General features: G+C 38.0%; 1 protein-coding gene across 2 annotated transcripts in view; it reads left to right on the forward strand.

The window, feature by feature from the left end:
- Nucleotides 1-13,179, forward strand: part of PRRC1 (proline rich coiled-coil 1) — a 37,525-nt gene extending 24,346 nt beyond the window's left edge. Inside the window, exons 8-9 of one of the 2 annotated variants that reach the window (XM_058539766.1) lie at nucleotides 2,553-2,655; nucleotides 12,647-13,179. In XM_058539766.1, the coding sequence (XP_058395749.1) occupies nucleotides 2,553-2,655; nucleotides 12,647-12,709 (166 nt within the window). In that variant the 3' untranslated portion in view covers nucleotides 12,710-13,179. Of the gene's footprint in view, nucleotides 1-2,552; nucleotides 2,656-9,779; nucleotides 10,351-12,646 lie in introns of those variants that run through there. The other variant, XM_058539760.1, reaches the window with a different exon arrangement.
- Nucleotides 13,180-26,313: the final 13,134 nt, after the last annotated feature.

The following is a 26,313-nucleotide window of genomic DNA, read 5'->3' on the forward strand; positions in this document are numbered from 1 at the left end:
TTGTGTAACTCATCCGGCTTTTCATTGGGAGTACTGGCCTCCATCGTAAACTGCTCCATTATACCTAGATAGGGTAGTTTTCCTGCCAAAACCTTTTGAGCAGAAGAGTAGCATATTAGGAAGATTAGGAGTAGTAAATAGTGTTCGGAAGTCTGTTGGTGGTTTCTAGCATGGATTAAGGAGGAGAGAAGATGGAAAGGTTGTGATAGTAAGATACAGAAGGAGGAGAGACAGAGGACATAAGAACAGACAGCAGATCCAAGATCCAAAACACTTGATAGTTCCTGCTTTGGCTAATTCTCTCTGTGGTGTTCCTGTGTGAAATAAATGTACAGAAGATAAAGTCAAGGAAGTGCATGCTTATAACTAAGACAAGAAAAGACCAATCCGGGAGAGCAAGTCAGCCAAAAGAAGAAATCCCAAATGTGTTTAGCCTCGAATATCGAGTAGAGCCGTTATAGACCTAATTGTCCTTGATGAACTTTGTATCAGTTCATGCTACATTAGAAAAATTAGCATGATGTATACTGTACGTGGAAAAATGCCTGTGTAAGCATGGACTGCCCTTATTCGGATATTAACCTATCAAGTTTAAAAACCTTGGGTTCTGTGTAAAATGTGCTAAAACGTCTTTAAAATGTCCTTTCTTCTGTGAATTGACTGGTGGTAGTAGATGATGGTCTATCTTTGGTAAAATACAAATTGGCATACCTACATCAGTTCCCTAGATTCTACTTTGAAATTTTTTCTGCTACATAAAATCTAAATATCTTGGAACCACAGTTCTACTTCAGCTCTTTTTAAGTTAAAGCAGCCTCCAGATAGGATTGGTCAAGTCCATCAGCTGACTATCCTTGAACATGATCAGCGGAGGTTACCCTTCTTCCTCCATGCCGGGGTGGGGAGTGGACGTGGAGTTGAAGGACAGTAGGCAGGAGAGGGAGAAGAACTGCGAGTTTACTCAGCCAGAGGTGAAAGAAATGGACGAGGTTTTGGTGGGCATGACAGGGATCGCAGTTTTAGATATTGAGTTGGAGAGAATGGGATATCCAGGTTGATATGATCAGGACCATGATAGTATTTTAGGGAACAAAGGGGACCCTGGAATTCTTCTAATGTGCATTCACTGGTATCATAGAAGACTTTTCTCTTACCTTCAGTGGCTCTGCTTTTTAGGACATCCGTGCCTAACAGCTTAGTCACTATAATTATGCTCTACCATCTGCATTATACAGAAATCATGCCAAATGAAATGTACCGAAATACAATATTGACTAGTATACCAAATAAAATGAATACTATTTCATGTTCTTAATTTGAAACGTTTTATTATATGACTATTACAAACATTACAAACTGCCATTTTAATACTCCACAAAGTTGTTTGTTATTCTATATTTTACTTTGTTGTTTCTTTGACTAGGTAAATAAAAGTTTCCTAATCCATTTTGTATTACATCATACTGTATTAGATCTACATATTTTAAAAAATAGACTTTGAACATTTTCTTGCTCCATATCCTCTTGTTATTTAAATTCATAGCTTCAGGGCATCTGGATTCATGATTCTGGTTAGCTAAAATGCTGATGGTGTTACAAATGATTTCACTTAAGTTAATTTTAAAATGTATCACTTTTTATAATGTCTCATTTTTTGTAATTTATAAGTATCTTTAAATGGAAGAAAGTTTTCTTGATTTCATGAAGCTATTTTCAAAGACTGATTCGTTGTAAATAGTTCAGAAAATGTGAGTAGAACGATTTATCAGGAATGAGGAGAGGATTTATTTCCTCTGAATGAGCTTATTTTTTTTTTTTTTTTTTTTGTGAGGAAATCAGCCCTGTGCTAACATCCGCCAATCCTCCTCTTTTTTTGCTGAGGAAGACGGCCCTGGGCTAACATCTGTGCCCATCTTCCTCCACTTTATATGGGACGCCGCCACAGCATGGCTTGCCAAGCAGTGCGTCGGTGCACGCCCGGGATCCGAACCAGCGAACCCCGGGCCGCCGCAGCGGAGCGCGCGCACTTAACCGCTTCCGCCACCGGGCCGGCCCCTGAATGAGCTTATTTTTTAATTTGCTAATAACTTTGTTAGTTGGCTACATGTTAATAATACAGATGGCAATATAAAATTTCCCATATTTTAACAACTGACATTTTAAGAATATTACTCATGACAAACTATTTGCACGTTCAAATGGGCAAATTTATCTGCTGCATATTCGAGTACTCCTATTCCCATTCTTATCCCCCATCTTAGCAAGAAAGGGAACTTTACATGGTAAGTAATTTTCAGAGTTTGTTTTTGTTATTCTCCGTTCTCGCCTCTTGTAATTAAGCCAACAGGAATTAAGCCAACAAGAAAATTTTAGATATTGTTTTTATCGATTGTCCTTTTGAAAATTGATTAGAAAAACATTTCCTTTTTGCAATCTGCTCATGTTCTATCTGAATGATGGTACCTGGTTTTTTTGTTGTTGTTTGTGTGCTAAATAGAAGTTATAGTGAATAGACAAAAAACAAACAACTTGAAACTCCTATTCCATTACAGGTGGTTTGACATTGGTTGTTTGATAGTTGAAGATCCCATCCATGGCATTCACCTAGAAACGTTTACACAGGCCACACCAGTGCCTCTGGAATGTGTGCAGCAGGTTCGTCTCCTCCTTTTCTTTTTATTGTGCTCCAGAGAAACTTGCAATATTGTTTTCAAAATAAAAATTTGTGTCAGACTTTTCCTTGGAAATCTGATCTATTCTTGCTTTTGTTTCCGTCTTTTCCCTTTTAGCCTTTTCTGTTGGCTTTTCAATTTTCTATTCCTTCCATCTTGTTTTAGTACCTCCTCACTTTGGGTTTCCAGCTGTCTTTGAAAAGGTAGTACGTTACATAGTTAATCACTATTTTCCTCATTTTTTCTTTGTTGTTATGATTGTGTTGACTACCCTAAGATCTTCTGCTGGCTTTATGTTCACCTTTCATTTACTTTCCAGTTTATCTCACATTTTATTGCTCTGTTACATCCATTTCCTTTTTCTTTGTCTCAATCATCCTCTTAAGTTTGTTCATCTTTAGTAACAAGTAGAAACCTATATAGCAAAAAGTTTAGAAACTTTAGATGAGAGGTCCGTGTCTTTAGGTTTGTTGAAAAATGTAACTAATAGTTTACCTATCCACAGAGTTCCCAGAAGAATGTAAGCATAAATGTATAATGATTTTGATTCATTCTATATTTTTGTTACATTTAATCTTTTTTTGAGCAAAATGGAATGTAAATATATATTTGCATTGTAATCTTTATACTCTTAAATGGTACTTTGTTGACTTTTTTCTGTCCTTCATCTCATGAAATTTATCACATTTGTACTTACGTGCATTGTTAAATGCCATTTCAAAACTGTCTCTTTAAGTTATTTGGGACTTCAGGCATTTGAGAATCTGATAAAGCTTCTGGGTTCTCTCCTAAGAAAATGCATGTATGCAGTCACATATAAATTTGGCATACGTGTTCATAGAATCCCTGAAGGCAACCTGTGGCCCTCTTAGGGGTTTATAGGTTAAAGAGAACTAGGAATTGATCCTTGGGATTTTGAAATTTTATTGAATCTTTTACTTAGACATAATTTTTATCATATTTTCAGAAGTTGAAGAAAACATTTTTTAGGTGGTAACATTAAACTCACTCTAATATAAAGGTGATTAAAAGATTGTAAGCAAATACTATGGATACTGTTATGCCAATAAATTAGAAAAATTGGATAAAATGATTAAGAAAATATAAATTGCCATAGTTGAATCGAAAATAAGTATTAGGTTGAACCATATGAAATTGCTGTCTTTGAAGTCAAAAACAGTCAAATATTGGCAGTTTCATATGATTCAACCTAATTACCTCAATGAAGCATTACATTCAACCTAATTACCTCAATGAAGCATTACAGTGGAAGAATTTCATTTAGCTCCAAAAATATCACTTGAGTTCTAATGGTGTTATAAGTGAGGTCTGCAAAATATTCAAAGAACATGATTCTCATGCTATATAGAATGTCAAAACTCGAGGTAGAAAGTTTTCCATTTCATTCTGTGAGACTAGCCTGTCACCTAACACCAAAAAAAATTATAATACAGTATCACTTAAGAACTAAATGTCAAAATCATTGGTAAAATTAATAAAATTTCTGAACTGTATTAGAAGAACATTAAAAAGCGTTCTGGAACCAATTCCAGTGTAGGGGGAGAGTCCCCGTCCCCCCCCCCCCACCCGCCACCCAGCAATTCTCTGATACCTCCTGGAGTCGTACAAGTCAACTCAGCGCTGACAATATCTACCCAGACGTGGTGCCAGATCCCACAGGGTGTTAAGGGCTCAGTCCTGTAAGACTGCCCCTGCCCCCCAGGCACTAGTCACAAGTCCAAATTGTTACCTGTGCGCTTCTGACCGACTGGCTATAAATCAGAGATTCCCAAGGCCCTCTCCTTGGGTTCAATTAATTTGCTTGAGCAGCTCACAGAACTCAGGAAACCCACTTACTCACTAGATCACAGGTTTATTATAAAAAGATATACCTCATATAACTCAGGAACAGCTAGATGGAAGAGATGCATAGGGCAAGGTATGGGGAAAGGGCACGGGGCTTCCATGCCCTCTCCAAGCTCACCACTCTCCCCAAATCTAAACATGTTCACCCACCTAGAAGCTCTCCATACCCCATCCTTTTGTGGAGGCCTTATTACATAGGCATGATTGATTAAATCATCGGCAATTGGCGATTGATTTCAACTTCCAGCCTCTCTCTGGAGTTGGGGGATGGGTGGGGGAAGAAACTGAAAGTTCCAACCATCTAGTCTCGTGGTTGGTTTCCTTAGCAACCGGCCCCCATCCTTAGGTTACCTAAGGGCTTTCCAAAAGTTATGTCATTAACATAACAAAAGACACCTTGTTCCAAGGGTCTTAGAAGCTGTGTGCCAGAAACTGAGGTAGAAGCCAAATACAAAGCCAAATACATATTTCTTAATGTAAATCACAATGTCACAGTCCACCCCCTGGTCTTCGAATACGGGTCCTTTATAGCAAAACAATCGTAAAGGTCAAAAGATACTGGCACATTACGAGAATCCCATTCAGTCATTAATAACTATGCAGTCCATCATCATATCATATGAAAATGTCTCAGGGCAAGGCCACTCAGGTTTGCAGGCTTCCATTTGATCTTGTCAGGTTCCAAAAGCAGAGTGCCGTCAGCAATATATGGCTTCACCCTTTCAGGCATCTGTTATAATCAAGCTAAGAGACCATATCACCTCTTGCGCTGAGCCTCTTTTCAAGGTGTTAGTGTAATATTCCATTTCCTTCATTACATAACCCATTTATTCATTCCTTTAGCCGTAACTACTGTTTTTCCTTTTCTCCATTTGTATCCAAACTTTTCTACCTTTGAATGGGACACTAGGTTCGGCCACTGTGCTGGTCTAGATTGATGCTAGTCCAGCAAGTGCCTCCCCCTCAGTCCACTTCTGTTCAGATAAGGTAAGGTTACACAGGTGCAGAACTAGTGGGCTGTTTTTACCGGCAGCAATATAGCCACATTCACTGTGAGCCCCAATTTTGCCAGATGGAGTGAAGGCACATCCTATGCCCCATAGGCCCTTGGGAGTTTTAACATAAAAGTTAAAAACATAGTTGCAGTTTCTTGCTTAGGAATCATCCTTGTTTCGGGCACTTGTATTTGCAACTCTGGTCGTGTGGCCACTACGTCAGATGGGGGTGTTGGGGGCAAGTCATAACAGCATCCTAGTGTCCTCCCTTGGCAAGAATTGCATAATCATACTAGCATCCTCCCCCACCCCTCTTCCCCAGATCCACCAGAAAAAAACGGGAATCTATCCAGTGTGGACACTCCTTTAGTCCCACTTACGTTGAGTGTGAACACAAACTCCTGAGGAGGATATCTCTCTGACCGTTGTTGGGCTGCAAAGTGTGTTCCTTGCTCTGAAGAAATGATGCTCAGCAGTCCAAATTGGTGCACTACCTTCTGTTCTGGTTCTTTTATAGCTCTCTGAGCATTTGCATCTACCACTGGGTAAGAAAAGCCCAGTCTGGAGTCAGTGTCTAGTCCTGTCAAGACCCGTTTGTAGCCCCCTAGGGCTACCAGCATCAGTCTCACTAGTCAACTATGTTCATGGCCCTCCCACCAGGGAATCTGCCACATAGCTGTTTGCAGTCTCTCTCTCTCGCTTATTGGCAGACAGTTCTTATTGGCATTTTGTGCCTCAGAGGGTGCAAGAGGAATATGTCTCGATTCAGCCCATCTCTGCATTGCTGCAGTATTCCGTGTTCACTCATTTCATGGACCCAGGTGGCCATCTAAAGGGAGCACATGGGGATATCTGCTTGTCAATTCCAGTCACCTTCCAAACCTGGAAGCAAGTTGTTCTGATGGTCAACATGTCCTACTTTAATGTACCCCTTAAATTCTCCTAGTGACTTTCACAGCGTTGAGCCCCAGGTGGGCATTTTTTTACCAAGCCAGGTGTCCGTAGTCCTCCTGCCTTACCATATAGCCAGGCCATTGCCCACTGCCCATGAGTCAGTAAAAAATGAAACATGGGGGATTTTCCCACTGTTCAGTTCTTTCATCACTGCTGGGCAAACAGCATGTGGTTCAGCCCACTGAGCTGATTTGTTTTTACCCTCTTCAGTCAGAGTGGTGGCCTTCCAAATAAGATGTCCATTCACCTTGGAACTGCTGTCTATGCACCAAGCAGCTCTTTGTTGGTCAGTTGAGAGCTGCTCATAGGGCACTGTCCATGTGGCAGTCAGTTCCTGCAGCTCCTCAAGTGCCTCCCAAGTCAGTCCTAGAGGACAAAAGGCTCCCTGCTCATGAGTGTCTCTTCCTTCCACAGGCTGCATGGTCCTTTGTCGATCATTTCCATATTATTAAGGAACTCTTCTGGGCACTCCCATCCGCATTAGGGCATTTCTCCAACATCATCCTAGACATTGTGCATATTTCACATTTCAAGATCATTTTATGTCCTTCAGTCGTAGGAATAGCTTCAATTAATAGTGTCTAGTTGCTAGGTAGTAAATGCCCCTCGAATGGGAATTCTCTAATCCAAGGTTCTGGTGGTCATCACTGGGAGGCATTTGAAGTTTTTGCCATAAGCTCAGCCTGTGCTGTTGCTGATTGATTTAACCTCCAAGCCCTTCTCCCCTCCCTGGAGTTGAGGGGGTGGGAGGGAGGAACAAAAAGTTCCAACCTTCTAATCTTGTGATTGGTTCCCCTGGCAACCAGTCCCCATCCTTAGGTTACCTACCTAAGGGCTTTCCAAAAGTCAACTCATTAACATAACAAAAGACACTCGTATTGCTCTTATCACTTAGGAAATTCCAAGGGTTTTGACAGCTCTGTGCTAGAAACTGGGGATAAAGATCAAATATGGATTCCTTATTATAAATCGTAGTAACACAAACATTATATCCCGACCAGGAAAGATTTGTCACACGAATGGCCAAATGGTTCAAACAATAGCAAATCAATTTACCTAGTTCAATACGTGAACAGATTAAAAGAGAAAAGGATCTCAGTAGAGTTGAAAGGTATTTGCTAGAAATGATAACCCATCTTGATAACTTAGCTGATTAGAATTAGAAGGGTATGTGTCTGATTTTCCAGCACATGCTGGAAAATCAAAGCAAACGTCAGACCTAATGATAAAACATTAGAAACTTTGTAATTATAAAGATGCTTCTGTCATTGCCACTCTCGAACATTGCTCAAAATCAGAGGTCAGCAAAAAAATTGCCTTCAGCCTGTTTTAATAATGAAGTGTTGTTGGAACACATCCTTGCCCATCTGCTTACATATTGGTTACATGTTGTTTACAGCTGCTTCTGTATTACAGCGGCAGAATTGAATAGCTGCAATAGAGACTATCTGGCCCACAAAGCCTACAATATTTATTATCATGGCCCATGGCAGAAAAAGTTTGCTGACCAAACTTTTTTGTGCTAGATGTCTGACCATTGCAAAATGACAGTTTTTATTTTATTTTTAGGAATATATTTCGGAAAGAAATATGCATGATGCTCAAAGAACGCAGCATCAAAACTATATACGCTAATAAAACTATATAAACCAATAGCAAAATTTATCTATGACATTGCTAAAAAATAAAAAACTGCGTTTAGTATGGTCCATATATACTTTAAAATGTATATAAATGAATAGGGGGAAAAAGGCCTGGAAAGATACACAACAAATTGTTAATGAGGTTAACTCTGAAGAATGATGTCATTTGCTTTTTACTTTGCCTTTTTTTCTGTTGTGATTGTTGTATTTTCTTGTCACGAGGTTCAAAATTAAGAAGATGCAAAAGTGAGTGTATTAAGATGCCTTCCTCTTATTCCTGCTCTTCAGCTCTCCTCCCTGTTTCTTTTTTATCCACCTTGAGACGTTTAATTCTTTGTCTCTTTATTGTTGGAATTTAAGAGAGCAGAAATTAGCCCTTTAGGGAATTATAATCAGCATGTATATTAGTGAAAATCTGGAAAAAATTTCACATAATTTATGCTTGTTAAACTTAAATAAAAATGACCCCCCCCCCACAGGTTCCCCCCCATTAAAAACCCAGCTATTCTAGATCTTTGCAGATGATGTAGAATACCTTGTTCCTCAAAGTATGATCCTAGGCCTAGCATCATAAGCATCACCTGGGAACGTGTTAAAAACATAAAACATTTGACAGACCGTGTTAGTTGTTGGTCAGATCCTCAGTAACCCTTTCTTTGCCCCGTACCCATTTCACAGTGTCTGCTGTTTCTCTTCTTTGAAACATAGTGTAGTGCAGTGTACATTGTAGAAGAGAAGACTTAGAGCAGGGTCGCCAACTGCTGGGCTGTTTGCAGCAAAGTTACTTGGAAGCTATTTTATAAGTAATGTACTCTTTCTCTTGGAACCTACTGTGGAGTTTCCAATTCAGTGGTCTTAGGTGGGGCATAATAAACTGGTTGTGTTCAAAAAAAAAAAAAAGCGTCTCAGGTGATGGATAGTACATTTGGGAAACACTGTATAGATCCATTCTACATATGGATATACTCCTCTGGACTGTACCTAACACTCTAAAACAGAAAAACCACATCGTTCTTGGATATCAAGCAATGAGTTTATTCTTCTCTCATTTCCATGTAGATGAATAAATGATTTGACTGGGAGCAGATATAGGTTGGGTCAAGTGTGAATGATTGATGCCGTCCTGGAGATTTTTTGATATGTGTTAACTTATTCAGATGGAAATGAAGTTTCCGGGATACTCTTCCACAAATTAATTGAACAATTCTTTTTGAATGGGTTGAAGCCTTAATATGCTGTTTCCCTCTTTCTGGTAGGAATTTTATGATTGTAAAAAGATATAAGCAATATTTCTATTTTAGCACTAATTTTATTATTAACCTGAATTGACACTGAATATAGATAGAACTAGAACTTAAGCCCTCTGACCCTGAACTCTGTTAGATGGAGTCACTGGACTTAAGACTTAGATTATATTTGAACAACAAAACGAGCTTAATGTGAACATTTTAAACAAAGTAGGTGTGTGCAGTATTGCTTTGACTCTTTTGTAGCCTTGTCACTTCATACAGTTGGCAGCATAACTGTGTTTCTCGGGGTTTGTCATAATCTATATTAAAAGTAACCTGAGAGACTTTGAAATGTCACTTATAACTTGTTCCAATGTTTTTTAATGTATTATAAATAGTAGCAATTTCATTTTTCCATAGGCTCAAAGTCTAACACCCCAGGACTACAGTCTGAGGTGGTCAGGCCTTTTGGTGACAGTGGGCGAAGTCCTGGAAAAGAGTTTACTAAATGTCAGCCGGACTGATTGGCACGTGACTTTCACTGGCATGTCTCGTCGACAGATGATCTACAGTGCAGCCAAAGCAATAGCGGGCATGTATAAACAGCGCCTGCCCCCCAGGACCGTGTGAGAAAAGACTGCCCCGGGGTGCTGAGACTTCCCCACTTGGAGCTTGGTAGTAAAGAAGAGATCATACCTTCTAAAATTGGATAGCTTCAATGAATCCAGCAGTTTTGATAATTTTCTTTTAGGCTGCAGTTTTTTTTTTTTCTTAGGCATGGTGTCATTCCAGTAGATTAAACACATCCTTTTTATGATCATATAATTTCATATACCATAGTTCTCAAAAGAGAACTTATATAAATATTTTTATAGGACAGTTTGATATATCAGATTTATAAGGTGCAAAATTTATGTGCTAAGACATTTAACTTAATGATATGTGCTTGATTTTTTTAAGACATAGTTAATTAAAGAATATGTTTACTAAATATTCTTTAAAAGCGTTGTTTCTTTTAATTCATGATTAATCTCTTCCCTGTCAGTCTTTGAAGCTTTTTGTGTGTGCATGTGATCTGAGGCCTGATGCCGAGTGGTGTGCTCAACAGTTTACCTTAAGACACCTACTCATAGGGAGATGGCATGTGTGTCTACACATGTTTTTAACATGGGCCAAAGTAACAGAATTGATCATTTTCTTTTTGGTTATCATGTACACACAGTCTGGAAAAATTCTACTTTTTTTTGTTTTTTAAAATAAGTTTTGGCAGTTCACAGATTTATACTATGAACATTGGGGTAATACATTTTTTCATTGCTCTATGACAACTGAGTGGCAAATGATTTAAGTATATTTTAAATCAGAAGCATCTGTGTTATTTTCATATAATACTATGCAGTACGTCCAAGTAAACTCGGACAACAGCCATTGTTTGTGCTTCTACACATATTTTCCCAACTGTAATGGAGAAATTTGAGAGGGAATTACTTTGTTGTTTATGGAATTGTCTGCCTCTTATTTTAGTTAAGGTTACTTCTTATTTAGTTTGCCTTAAACACTGCTTTTCTAACTTTGTGCCATTCTGCCTTTACTTTATATGAAAGTTTTCAAAGAAACTTTTATATTCAATCTGGTTTCTTTAGTCCATAATGTTTGTATCTAGTGAAAGCTTGTTTTTCCCCCAAATAATATATATTTCACTGTTTTTGGATTTATACAAATCAAAATTAAATAGCTTATCTTATACTTTTGAACATCTATATATGCATTCAAATAACTTTTTTAGAATAGTTTCTTATATAAATGTAACTTAATTTTTGTTTACTCTTTTGTACAATTCTCTAGATGTGAAAGAATTAGTACAATCTTATAAAGGGTGTTGAACCTCTTATCCTGCACGGGTCATCATTACATGTAATGTTTGCTTTGTGTTAATATTACTTCAAGTACTTATTTGATTTTTGCTATTTTTTTACCTGAGGATGAGAATAATAAGTATTAATTTTTCAACTATGGTATATGTTAATTTCCAAGCACTGTGTAATGAGTGTTCAGTGAAATTCAGACTTCTGCGTCAGTAAAAGAATGAAAGAGAGAAAAGAGATGTCACCAGTCACAGTGGCATAATAGGGACAGTATACTTTTCCCCTCTTTATGGTATTTATGGAACACTTCATCTGTGTTTTCTCCATCTTTCACGAATAAGAAAGAGAAGCTTTTCTCCACCATTTGCTTCTCTCCTTTATTTTTAAAAAAGCTACCCTTTTGTAGTGATATTTTATCATGGCTTTGGCCTGATGACAGATCACAATTAGAGATGAAGGAAAGTATGCAGTATGCCCTACCTAAAATATTTCTGCTACTTTCCCTCCTGTTATAGGGAAATTTTACAGATCCTAAAAATGTCTGAGTTTTAATTTTCTTTTCATTTTACCAAGTTTCAAATATCTTATTTAATATTTTTGAGTCGTTTTCATAGAATCACAAACTGACATCAAATTAGACAACGATTTTCCTAGGATCCTCATGACAGTGGCAGAGTTATTCGATGGCTTGGCTGAAGGGAGATAATTTCCCTGCACCTGGTAATTGGATAAGCCTTCTGTTCCATGGAACAGTGTGAGTGGGTGAGGAGGATTAGGAAAGGACAGATGGAAAAGATAAAAACGTGATCTGGTCTGGCCTCTCTGATTCTTGTTTTGGCCCAGAGTTATTTTTGAAAGGCGTCAGAGCGTGACTGACTGCACATGCTCAGCTTTCCCAACCTCTTGTTTATTTTTTCATCCTTCGATTTCCCCGGGCAAGAAAGGGAATTCATTCTGTCTCACAGGCCGTGGCAGCTTTAGCCAGGCAGTCTTGTAATGTTGGTATTTTGGCGTAAGATATGCTGATCATCAATCTAAGGCCACAGTTCCCTTCACCAGTCATCCCAAGCTACCCCTTGTTCTTTTCTCTTCCTATTCATTTCATTATAACTCCCACATTAGCATTCTTTAGGAAGAGTTGGACTGGGGGCTGTTGGCTTCCTTCTCCCTCAAGCTTCTTAGGAAAATCTGTCTTTAACTCAGTTCTTTACCACTGTTGTTTTGGTCGTGTTTGTGATATTTTTTTTCCTCTGAAGTACTCCAGGAACTATTTATTGAATTTTATAAGCTTGTACACTTTTTAAAATTAAGTAGTGTGAAAAAGAAGAGGAAAAATGTAGGAAGAGTAATTTAACATCGACCTCAGTTGATAAGAAGGCACTCAGATTATTCAGTTCAGGATCCTCTTATTACATTTGTCAGGTAACCCTGGACCTAGAGCTGTGCCATGGACTTCTCGAGTTGGAAAGCTTCAGACAACGCTAGTGGGTTTCTCTTCTGAGTCTCTTATCCCATTCTTCGTTCCTCTTTCTCTTGAGGATTAATGAGGTAGAAAATTGAGATGAATGAATATAGACAAAATGGTAGTATGATAGTAAGTATAAGTAGATAAGAGTACAGATGAAAGTAATATGTACATCTATTAAAAATTGTGCAAATTAATATACTCAGGGTCAACTAAATTAATTTGTTGTTGAATTTACTTTCTCGGCTAGAAAAAATTCTAAACTGGACTTTGTTCTGTGAAGCCAAATTGATAATATTCTATGTTCTAAAAGATGTTGGGTTATGCATAAATTATTAAGAAACTCGGATTTTTACTCCCAGAATATGGTGTTCATTTTTAAAATACTATGCAGAATGATGTATTCAATAAAACCAATTTTGTAAGTGTGTAAATGTCATAAATAAATAATACCTTGACTTATTTCTCAAAAGATGTATAGTGATTTTTTTAAATGCTAATTCACATTAATATATTAGAAGGACCCAGATTCCTTTTTTGTCTAAACTGGCTGCTGGCTGCCAAGAATTCTTATGGAACGGCACCTTCAAATACCATCTTTCAAGTGGAACTGTAACATTCAAATATGCCAGAGTTGATAACTTAAAGGTTAAAGAACTCAGAATATTTAGAGGAGGGGATGCACTGGAAGTAGATGTAACAGGCAAGAAGTGTTAAGGCCTATGTTCATGAGGAGACCTCTGTCTGGAGTGTTGTTTAATTTACCCTTGACCTCCACAAGTATCTTCTTTAAAAATAAATAAAATATTTGTTACCATATTTGCTGTACTGAGCCTGTGATTCCAGGATGAGATTTTTGTTTTGATTTGGCAGAAGAGATGCTTGCCAAAAGACAGAGTATTGATGTAGGGTGTGTGTTTGCCAAGAGACAAGAATACAGGCATACTTCATTTTATTGCAAGACCCTCCACCAGCAAAAAGACTCGAACTCACTGAAGGCTTAGGTGATCGTTAGCATTTTTTAGCAATAAAGTATTTTTTTTAATTAAGATATATACATTGGTTTTTTAGACATAATGCTATTGCACACTTAATAGACTACAGTATAGTGAAAAAATAACTTGTATATGCACTGGAAAACCAAAAAAATTGTGTGACTTGCTTTATTGTGGTGATCTGGAACCGAACCCACAATGCCTCCGAGGTATGCCTGTATTGTTTTTAATAGACTAGAAAAACACCAGTTTGGGGTCCAGGAAAAGACCAGTTAAATTTATACTTGTGTTCCAGAATTAACTGGAGGAGAAAAAAAATTTTGGCAAGGCCCGTATCAAGGAGATATAAAAATTTACAGAGGAAGGAGATCTTTGAAATTATCTTTAACTAGTTTTAAGAATTTAAAGCAGTAAGAAAGAAAAGAGAAAGTAACATGATACGTACCTATTGTTGATTGGGCACTGGAGTGGGAACTTTTTTTATAGATGAGTAACAAACAGCTTAAGCTACTTAGTATCATCACAACAAATGAGTTAGAGAGATAGAAGTCAAACTGTGTGTGATTTATTAAACCATTCTCTTCCACAGCATCCTGAATATTTGCTTCAGGAAGTTATGGGTACATAATTAATCCTAGTAAATATTTGTTGAATTCAAATAATGGCATGAGGACTTTACCTTAGTATAATTTTCCAATATTATGTTTAAGGAAAACGATTTTTACTCCATGTTTTTCATTTTAGTTTGAAAGGGCTGTTTTGGTCTTTGCTTCTGGTATGAAAATGTATTTGTGATACTTGAATATTCTGCTCCAAAATTTGAGAAAACATAAACTAGATTTATCTTTTGACTATCATTTTTAGGATAAAAGCCAGAAATGTTTTTGTTCAACTAGTTTTCAAGGAAGGTGCTGACCACATACCTTTTAAGTTTTTTTTTGTTTGTTTGTTTTTTTGGTGAGGAAGATCAGCTCCACGCTATCACCCAATGCCAATCCTCCTCTTTTTTTTTGACAAGGAAGGTTGGCCCTGAGCTAACATCTGTGCCCATCTTCCTCCACTTTATATGGGATGCCGCCACAGCATGGCTTTGACAGGAGGTGCATTGGTCCACGCCCAGGATCTGAACCTGCGAACCCTGGGCCGTCAAAGTGGAGCACAGGCACTTAACTGCTTGCACCACCGGGCCGGCCCCTTAAAATGTTTTTAAAATAATTTGTGGCTGCTCCAGGGACCATGCTTTGAGAACCACTGCTGTAATGTGAATCGTGACTCACTCTGCATATTCTAAGATATTTCATAGTGATATAACCAGATAGCAACATAGATCATTCCTAACTTCACTCCTCCTCACAAGAACAACGGCTAACTACTCATGGATGAGACACCACTGAGAGAATCCTAGAACATGGGGTGAGGCGGAAGCACCCACCCCTGCACCAGAGAGACCGTGACAGACCACTTCAGAAGGGTAAGAGGAGAGGCTGCACACTGACCTCATTGCCCCTACCCTAGGCTGGTGCAGCACCATGTCAGTCTGCCCCGAGCCTGCATTTCCTCCAGTAAGAAAAGAGAGCCCAGGATGGACATCCAGCTCCCCTAGGGTTGTGTGTCACTTCTTGGGAGCCCCTACTCTGGTCTAGCCCCAGGGGGATTAAGGGAGAATCTGATTGTGATCAAGAGGGGAGGGGCTTCCAACAACCAGCACTCAGATCTTAGCAGATTGAGTTCCTACCTGCAGTGTCCAAGTAACAGTCCCAACCAGCGGCTTTGCTCATCTGCAGAACCAAATCAGTGAAGCAGTCAGACCAGGGGACTCAGCAGGGTGCAAGTGTACCTGATTTGGGTCCTCAAACGAAGAGCCTCACCAGCCCTAGAGCCTGATCTTACCCCACCCAGGCAGGAGAGCTGAGTCATAGCACAGCCCACTGCTGGCTGTAGTTCACAGCACATCCTGACCAGAAAGCCTGATCAGGAAAACCTGGGAGGCTGCTCGGAGTTGGCCCTCCCATCAGGGGAACTGAGTCATAGCCCCATCCACTGCTGAGTGAAGCTCCCAGCCCCACCCAAGAAGAAATCCTGGCGGAACACCTGGACAGCTACATAGCCAGCAATGCTCAAGCACAGAGGGAGGCAGGCAGAGCTGATAGTCTACAGAGCAAAGCCAATGGCTTGTTCAGTAGGGAACATGAGGCATGGGTCAACTGGAGTCCAGTAAGAGCCTTACCAGCCTTGGAGTTGTTTCTCCTGCTGCGCCTAGACAGGAAACTAATTTATAGTCCTGCTTGTTGACACAGTCTTAAGCACACCCAACCAGGGAACTTAACCAGAGCACACTGGAAGCTGTGTAGCCCATCCAATAGCCCTCCTTACAGTGGCACTTGAACAGAAAACACAGCCCGGGGCTTTCCCCATCTGCAGAGTGAAACTGGTGGCTCTGGCTAGGGAATTCAGTGCACAATCTTGCCTGATTCAGGCCCCCAAACAACAAGGCATGCAGGCCCTGAGCCCCGTCCTGCTGCCCTGCCAGGGCAGGGAAGCTAATCCATAGTCTTGCCTGCAGCTGAGTATAGTACCCAGTCCTGACTCTGGTAAGCCTGACCATGGACTCCATCCTATCACCTCACTTGAGTGGAGAACCAAGCCAGCAGTCCTATCCAACTGTTCTAAGTAGAAACACCCCCTCAAACTCAGAGCTCCAGCAGTGGCCTCACCCCAGAATAGACCCTGGTAGCCCCACCTGCCCAAGGACGTTACCAGCAGACATATCCAGAAACCCAAACTGAGCTGACTGATGAAGGTCTGTCTCTGCCAAAGTGAACCTGTAAAGTCTGAAAGAGGAGACCACTTGCTCAAATGTGTAGATACCAATGTAAGGAGTCAAGCATCATGAAAAATCACGTAAACATTATACAACCAAAGGAAACTAATAGACCTCCAATAACTGACCCTAAAGAAATGGAGTTCTGTGAACTGTCAGACAGAGAATTCAGACTAATCTTCTTAAAGAAGTTTAGTGAACTACAAGAACACACAACCAAATGAAATTAGGAAAACAATGCATGAACAAACCAAGAAGTTCAATAAAGCAATAGAAACCATCAAAGAAACCAAACAGAAATACTAGAGCTGAAAAATACAATGACTGAACTGAAGAATTCAATTGAGAGCTTCAAAAGTAGACTCGACCATGCAAAGAAAGAGCAAGTGACCTAGAAGACAGGACATTTGAAATTATCCACTCAAAGCAGCAAAAAGAAAAAGGAATAAAAAAGATTGAAGAAAGCCTATGGGACTTGTTGTATCAAAAGAAACAATATGTGCGTTACAGGAATTCCAGAAGGAGAAGAGAAAGAGAAAGAGACAGAAAATATACTTAAAGCAATAATGGCTGAAAATGTCCCAATCTTGGGGAGAGAAATGAACATCGAAATCCATGAGCCTCAAAGGATCCCAAGTAGGTTAAACTTGAATAGGACTACACCAAGAAACATCATAATTAATTTGTCAATAGTCAAAGACAAAGAAAGAACTTTGAAAGCAGCAAGAGAAAAGAGAGAAGTTACATTCAAGGGAAACGCCATAAGACTAAGGGCACATTTCTCAACAGAAACATTTTAGGCAAAAAGAGAATGGGATGATATATTTAAAATATTGAAAGAAAAATATGTCAACCAAAAATTCTATGCCCGGCAAAGCTGTCCTTCAGAAATAAAGGAGAGATAAAGACTTTCCCGAAGAAACAAAAGCTGAGGGAGGTCATCACCACTAGACCTGCCTGACAAGAAATGTTAAAAGGAATTCTTTGAGTAGAATTAAGAGGACACTAATTAACATCATAAAAACATAAGGTAGCATAAAACTCACTGGTAATGGTAAATACCCCACTTTAATACCCCACTCTCAATAAGGAATAGATCATCCAGATAGAGAATCAATAAGGAAACAGCAGATTTGAACAACACTATAGACCAAATGGACTAAATAGACATATACAGAACATTCTATCTGACAAGAACAGAATACACATTCTTCTCAAGAGCATATAGAACATTTTATAGGTTAGACTATAGGCCACAAAACAAATCTTAGCAAATTCAAGAAGATTTAAATCATACCAAGAATCTTCTCTGACCACAATGGTATGAAACTAGAAATCATTAACAGGAGGAAAATGGAAAAATTCAGAATGCATGGAAATTGAATAATGCTGTACTCAACAACCAGTGAATCAAAGAAGAAATTAAAGGGGAAATAAATCATCTTGAGACAAATGAAAATGGAAACACCACACACCAAAATTTATAGGATGCAGCAAAAACAGTTATATGAGGGGTGTTCATAGCAATAAACACCTACATTAAGAAACAAGAAAGATCTCAAACAATCCAACTCTACACCTTCAGGAACTAGAAAAGGAAGAATAAACAGCCCAAAGTTAGCAGAAGGAAAGAATAAAGATTAGAGCAGAAATAAGTGAAATAGAGAACTGGAAAACAATAGAAAAGATTAACAAAACTAAGAGTTGGTTCCTTGAGAAGACAAATAAAACTAACAAAATTTTAGCTAGACTAACCAAGGGAAAAAGAGAGAGGAGACTCAAATCAATAAAATTATAAATAACAAAGGAGACATTACAAACTGATACCACAGAAATACAAAGAATATAAGAGGCTACTATGAAAAACTATACTCCTTAGAGGGCACCAATGTGGCTGTTAAAACCTTTAAGTCTGCCAGCTGTTTTTGAAATACCCAATGACAATGACACTGATGCAATTGCAGAAAATAGCCTTCAGATGTATGTTACTTATATTACTTAACATGGCTTCCATGTAGCTCTAGCCTTAGAGCCAATTCCACAGGCACATACTTAGGCCAAGTTACAACATATATACTATTTACTGTTTTATTTACTGCCTGAGATGTTTCTCAACTAATAAGTGTTAGAATTATATTTATAGGTCATAGTATAAGTACCTATAAACTTTTCTATGGGTTCAGTGTCAGAACTGAATTACAGACACCTGGGAGACAGGGACCATGCCTAGGATTCCTTTTGTGCACTCCTCAGTGTCCAGCACAATGGTACTCACATAACTGGTACATTAGTTCAGTAAATATTTACCAAGACTTCCTTAGGCATTCCGTTTGGGGATTCTTATAGAAACAAGCCAATTTTGAAAATTTTCTAGGCTTTAAAAATTTAATAAATGAAAGGCACTTGCCATTACTGATCATAATTCAAAAAAATGGTGATAAGGTTGGAAGTGGTAATTGTTCCGTATGTGCTCACATGTGTCAAGTAGAATCCAAGATAAGGAGTTAACAGGTTCCACCAGCAAAACAATACGGAAGAGAATATGAAGAATAGGTTTGAGTTGAAAATGAGCAAAGTCTATTACTTTTTGTATAAATTGCAGCTATAAAATAATAAACTTTATGAGGAAATATTGGGGACAAGGGCAAAGTGATATTTCAAAATAATAAAACTCTTCCGATATAGTAAAGCATAATCCTAATAGATTTTTGGGAAAATTGAAGATTGTTTTTTGATTTGGTGACCTCTTTTGATCAATTGTGATTTTTACCATTCCATACACTCTGAATTATAACTAAACAACTACATATTACTCAAAATGTTTCATTAAAATGCAAGGAAAAAATTTTTGGATTCTTTGAGTCTGAACAACCCGGAAACTAAAAGATCCCATCCCTAGATTTATATACTTGGTTTTCTTACAAAAATGATTTCAGTTATTATGGCAATATTTATCTGAAAAAGGCAGCCTCTTACAGTAAATGAATAATTGGAATAACCAATTATTAAATAATTGGTTAATATATATATTATATATTATATATATATTATATATATATTATGTTATATATAATATATAATTATATATTAAATAATAACCATCTCGTACAATTATTTTGGTGCACATAAACAGAATTTCTGTTGGAAATATACGTTAAGAGTAGAATTGCTGGGTCATAGAGTATCATTATGAGCTTATAGCAAAACAAACCTGCAAAGTTACTTTTATTATTTGAATAAGGAAGAGATTGGACAAAAGTGAACAACCACAACTATGAAGAAAAAAAGGCAAATGTAAATAAAGGATACACATCAAAACAGAGAAAGTCTAGAAGGCAAAAACATAAATATTAGTAAAATACTTCAAAAATCAACCACTGTCACAGGGAAATTTTTTTTCTTTTTTTTGCTGAGGAAGATTCACCCTGAGCTAACATCTGGGCCAGTGTTCCTCTGTTTTGTATGTGGGTCGCCGCCACAGCATGGCTGATGAGTGGTGTAGGTCCACGTCTAGGATCCAAACCCGTGAACCTGGGCCACGGAAGCAGAGTGCGCCGAACTTAACCACTATGCCACGGGGCCAGCCCCTCACAGGGAACATTTTTATGATAGCAGTTCAGAAAATAAATGAACACATCTATCTTTAGAATATAGAACCATAATATTTGATATATTTAGGACACACTACAATGCCAAGTTAATTGTTGTAAATATTTTTTCCTCAGGTTTTCCTGGATGTTGTAGAAATCTATAGGATTTGTATACTTGCTGTTGCAAAAATTTCTCAATTGTGAAAAATTAAAATCAATTTCTATACTTTTACAAAGGAAAGAAAAAGTAATGGAGAATCTTTTCACTATAATATAGCATGAAAATAGAGTCTTTATTTTATGTCATGTGTTAAAAAATTGTTATTGACACATACATACAGAAAAGTACACAAATAACAAATGAATTGATGAGTTATCACAATGTGGATACACTCATGTATCCACTGCTCTGTTCAATAAATCCTTGAAATCACAGTCCTCTACTTTCTCCACAAAGGTAACCACTGTCCTGAATTCTAACACTATAGTTTTGCTTGTTGCTGAATTTTCTATAAATGGAATTACATAATATGTATTCTTTTATGCCTGACTTTTCTTCAAGATTAAATTTGTGTCAATCATTTGTGTTTGTATAGTAGTATTTGTTCATTTGCCTTGCTGGATAGTGTTCTATTGTCTGAACATACCACAATTTATTCATCTTCTCTTTTGTTGCTAGAGAGTTGGGCTGTTTCCAGTTTTTTTTTTTTTCTTTTACTATAATGACTATGCAGCTGTGAACATCTCGTACAATTATTTTGGTGCACATAAACAGCATTTCTGTTGGAAATATACATTAAGAGTAGAATTGCTGGGTCATAGAGTATGCATATGTTCAACTGTAGTATTACCAAAATGTGTTCCAAGTGATCGTAACAATTACCTTCCCACCATCAATATGTGATATTTCTTCTTGCTCTACATCCTTGCCAACACTTGGCATTATACATATTTTTTATTTTGTTGTGGTTTTAATTTGCTTTTCTCTGACTTTAAAGATAATAAAGCTGAGCAACATTTTATGTGTTTGCCATTTGGATATCTTCTTTTGTGAGGTACCAAGTCTCCTACCCATTTTTCCATTGAGTTTTCTGATTTTTAGAAGTTTTTTTATATACTGTAGGCAGAATATGTTGCAGATATCTCCCACTTGTCTTTTCACTCCCTTAATGTTATCTTTCAAAGAACAAAAGTTTAGATTGTAACATAGACAGATGGTTACCATTCTCTTCCTTTACAATTAGTGTGATTCACGTCCTGTTTAAAAAAAGTCTTTTCTTACCCCAAGTTCTTGAAGACATTCTATGTTGACTTCTAAAATGTTTTTTATTGTTTTGGCAGTAAACAAACAGTATTGTTTTTTTTGAGATTGACAGTACTTCTGGAATTATTTTGTATGTGTGTGAATGGTGTGAAATACGGGTTAAGTTAAAAGTTTCTCCCCCACAAAATGGGTATCCACTTGTCCTGACACCATTTATTGAAAAGACCACCCTTAGATTTGTTGACCTTGGAGCACTTTAACTGGATTGACATCCTTCTACCATGTGTGCTTTTTTTTCTGCTTGTTTTTAAAATTCTACATATCTAAAATCTCGGTATACATTATTGATTTTGTTTGTAGAGTCAACATTCATTTACATTTACCTACAATTTACCCTTTCTGTTGCTCTCTATTCCATTCTGTATTTCTGAGCTTCCTTCTGTGATTATTTTTCTTCTTCATCCTGATGTTTTACTTCTGATGTTTAAAATAGAAATTTTAAATGAAATGTAACCCTTAAATGCTAGCCAACTACTTAAGATTATCTGGCCTGATGCTGGAGAATTAACTGTGTTGGACTTCCTGTGAGACACATCAGTCTTCACTATGGGTCCTTCTGAAGGGATTTTTTAAGGATGGTTTTGACCATACAGGCATTTCTATTTTAATTTGATATATATATTCCCCAAAACCTTTACCTTCTGTATAATTGTATGCTGGAAATAACAGAAGTTATGGGAAAAGATAGAGTTAGGGACGGATCATTGAAAACCTACACAACTTTGAAACTAAAGTACTAACAAAACCAATGACAACCTCAACTAGAATACCAGCACAATTCTAAAAACATGTTATATTCCTAATAAATAAAACAACAAGTCAACTTTTCGTTAATGAAAAAAAATGTGATTCTGGTTCAATGTGGTTACCCAGGAGGATCCTGAACTCATGCTGAATCTACAGCTACATATGGGACAATTTACAATGAAAATAACCCAAAACTTACCTGAGTGATTCCCACACATCAGGCCAATGAGAAAATCACCCACATTGAAGCTGGCAGGAGAGGATGAGACACAACTTGCCATAAAGCACACTCCTGACTCTACAGCCCACAGTTGGGAGGAAACTCACAAACCCGAGCGTCTCCCTGAGCATCAAAGGGTTTGAACCCCACATCTGGCACCCCAACTTTTAAGACCTGCCCCTGAGAGATGAGCTCCAATACATCTGACTTTGAAAGCCAATAAGGCTTGTATCCACAAGATCCAAAAGGCAATAGCAAACTGAGAAACAGTTCATAAAGGGCTTGCACGGACTCACCCACCCCAGTGCCCAGTGCAGAGGTAGCTGATTGAAAAGCATCCAGAATTTCTGTGAAAGAGGCCAATTTGCTCATCTTAAAGCATCAGACTGAGGGGCAGGCATCTAATTTAACACACATTTAGGGAGCTACTGACATACTCTCCAAAGATGGAGGCTGGTGGGCACCATCTTTGCATTCCCTCTCTGCTTTGTTCGAGCTGTCTGGTATCTCCCAGAAAGGAGATCCTATCTGTTCAGCACCCTTAGTTTTGCAGCTGCTGCCAAGAGGACACATCTAGATCACCTGGCTATGGTGGCCAGCAGAGCTGACACTTGTGGGTCTCACAGAACTGTAACTAATGGAAAAAGTTCTTAACCAGCTATCACCCTCAAGGCACAGAAGAGAGGCAACAGATCGAGGCACCCAGCTTTTCTGTGAAAGAGGCCTATTAGCTTTTCTTCATAGCTGTGCCTTGAGGGGCAGGCTTCTAATTAAACACACATTGAAGGGCCAACTGTAATCCTCTCCTGAGACCTTGGAGGGTGGGCACTATCTTTGCCCTCTCACTCTGTCGTGCTCCAGAGCACTGGTATCTTCTGGAAGGGAGCTTGTATACATGTCTGGTGCCTCGGTTTTTGTGGCTGCTGCCCAAGGGACACCCCTTAATCATTTGACTCTAGTGGCCAGCAGGGCTTGTGTTTGTGGATTCCATGGGACCAAAGTAAATGGAGAGACAGCTCTTGACTGGCAGCCACCCCAAGGGCACAACAAAGAGACAGCAGACTGAAACATATCCCAATCTTTCTGTGAGACAGGCCTATTAGCTTATATTTATACCTGTGGCCTGGGAGGCAGGCTTCTAATTAAACACACATCTAGGTACTGACTATAATCCTCTCCAGAGTCCAGGGAGGCTGGTGGGTGCCATCTTTACCCTCTTCTTCTGCCGCACCCCAGATCATTGGTGTCTCTGAGAAAAGGAGCCTACGTACCCATCTGGTGTCTCAGCTTTTGCCACCCAGAGGACACATCCCTTGATAGCCTGTCTCTGGTGGCCAGTGGGGCTTGTGTTCATGGGTTCAATGGAATGGCAGCAAGCAAAGAAACAGTTCTTAACTGGCTATCACCCCAGAGCTCAGTGAAGAGGGAGCATACAAAAATGCCCATTTCCCAATCTTCCCCTGAAAGATGTATATTTGCATACTTTAAAAGCTACTGCCTGAGGGTCTGGGTTCCAATCATCCTGAATCTAGGTTCTGACTGAGATCCTCCCCACTGGGACACTGAGAGGTCTTGGCACACCCTCAACTACTGGAAGCCACTAAAAATAAAGTCCGCTGCATGGACAATCAAAAAGATTTGAGAAGCAATCAAGAGCTAGGACAGGATTCAACAATAAGATTTATTTCCTACACAAGACCACTCCTTCAAGACTGGGAGAAGTGGCTGTTTTATCTAATCCGTGGAAACCAACACAAAGTGTCAAGGAAAATGAAGAACCAGAGGAATATGTTCCAAACGAAAGAACAATATAAAACATCACAAAAAGACCTTAATGAAATGGAGATAAGTGATTTACCTGATAAAGAGTTCAAAATAATGGTTATAAAGATGCTCACTGAGCTAAAGAGAATAATGGATGAAGAAAATGAGAATTTTAACAAAGAGGTTGAAAATATAAGAAAGTTCCAAATAGAAGTCACAGAGCTGAAGGATATAGTCATGTGTTACATAATGACATTTCAGTCAATGCCAGATTGCATATATGACAGTGGTCCCATAAGATTAGTCTAAGTGTGTAGTAAGCTATACCGTCCAGGTTTGTGTAAGTGTACTCTACGATATTTGCACAATGATGAAATCACCTAATGATGCATTTCTCAGAAGGTATCTCTGTCATTAGGGATAAATGACGCATGATTGTAATAACTCAACTGAAAAATACAGTAGAGGGGTTCAACAGAAGACTAGATAAAGCAGAAGAAAGGATCAGTGAACTTGAAGATATGGCAGTGGAACTCACCCAATCAGAGAAGCAAAAAGAAAAAAGAATGAAAAAGAGTGAAGACAGCTTAAGGGAGTTATGGGACAACATCAAGAGGACCAATATTTGCATTATAGGGGTCCCAGAAGGAGAAAAGAGATAGATAAAGGTGCAGAAAACTTATTTGAATAAATAATAGGTGAAAAGTTCCCTAACTTGGGGAAGGAAACAGACATCTAGGTCCAGGAAGTCTGGAGAGTTCCAAATAAAATGAACCCAAAGAGACTAACATCAAGATATATTATAATTAAAGTGTCAAAAGTTCAAGACCAGAGAGAATCTTAAAAGCAGCAAGAGAAAAATCTTGTTATGTATAAGGCAACCCTATAAGACTGTAAGCAGATTTTTCAGCAGAATCTTTGCAGGCCAGAAGGCACAATATATTCAAGCTGCTGAAAGTAAATAAGTGCCAACCAAGAATACTCTACCTGGCAAAGTTATCCTTCAGAATGCAATGAGAGATAAAGAGTTTTCCAGACAAGCAAAACCTAAAGGAGTTCATTACCACTAGACTGGCCTTACAAGAAATGTTAAAAGGACTTCTTTAAGCTGAAATGAAGTTAAGCCAGTTAGTGATAGAAAAACATATAAAACTAAAAATCTCTCTGGTAAAGATAAGTACATAGTAAAATTCAGGATAATCTAATGTAATAGAGGTGGATTATTTAATTATAAAGCTAGTATAAAGTTAGACAAAAGTAGTAAAAATACTATAGCTGCAATAAATTGTTAAAGGATGTAACTCATGACATTAAAAACATAAAATGTGGATGGGGAAGTACAAGCATAGAGCTTTAGAATGCATTCAAACTTAAGTTGTTACCAACTTAAAACAGACTGTTGTAAATATAAGTTGTTTTATATAAACTTCATGGTAACCACAAAGCAAAAACCTATAGTAGATGCACAAAAAACAAACAAAAGGAATCTAAGCATTCCACCATTACAGAAAATCATCAAATCACAAAAGAAGAGAGCAAGGTAAGAAGAAAAGAACAAAGAAATTACATAACAGCCAGAAAACAATTAACAAAATGCAATAAGTCCATACCTATCAATACTTATTTTAAATGTAGATGGACTAAATTCTTCAATCAAAAGACAGAGTGGATAAATAGATTAAAAAAAAAACAAGACCTAACGATATGCTGCCTACAAGAGACTCACTTCAGCTTTAAGGACACAAACAGATTGAAAGCGAAGGGATAGAAAAAGATATTCCATGCAAATGGAAATGAAAATAAAGCTAGGATAGCTATACTTATATTACACAAAATAGATTTTAAGACAAAGACTTAATGAGAGACAAAAATGTCATTATATGGTGATAAAGGGATCAATCCAACAAGAAGATAACACTTATACATATTTATGCACCGAAATAGGAGTACCTAAAGGTATAAAGCAAATATTAACAGACATACAGGGAGAAATAGACAGTAAGACAATAATAGTAGGAGACTTCAATATCCTACTTTCATCAATGTATAGATCATCCAGACAGAAAATCAATAAGGAAATATTGGACTTAAATGACACATTAGACAAGATGAACTTAACAGATATTTACAGAACATTACATCCAAAAGCAGCAGAATACACAT

Source organism: Diceros bicornis, chromosome 1 (genome assembly GCF_020826845.1).
Source record: "Diceros bicornis minor isolate mBicDic1 chromosome 1, mDicBic1.mat.cur, whole genome shotgun sequence".
Classification (NCBI taxonomy): domain Eukaryota; kingdom Metazoa; phylum Chordata; class Mammalia; order Perissodactyla; family Rhinocerotidae; genus Diceros; species Diceros bicornis.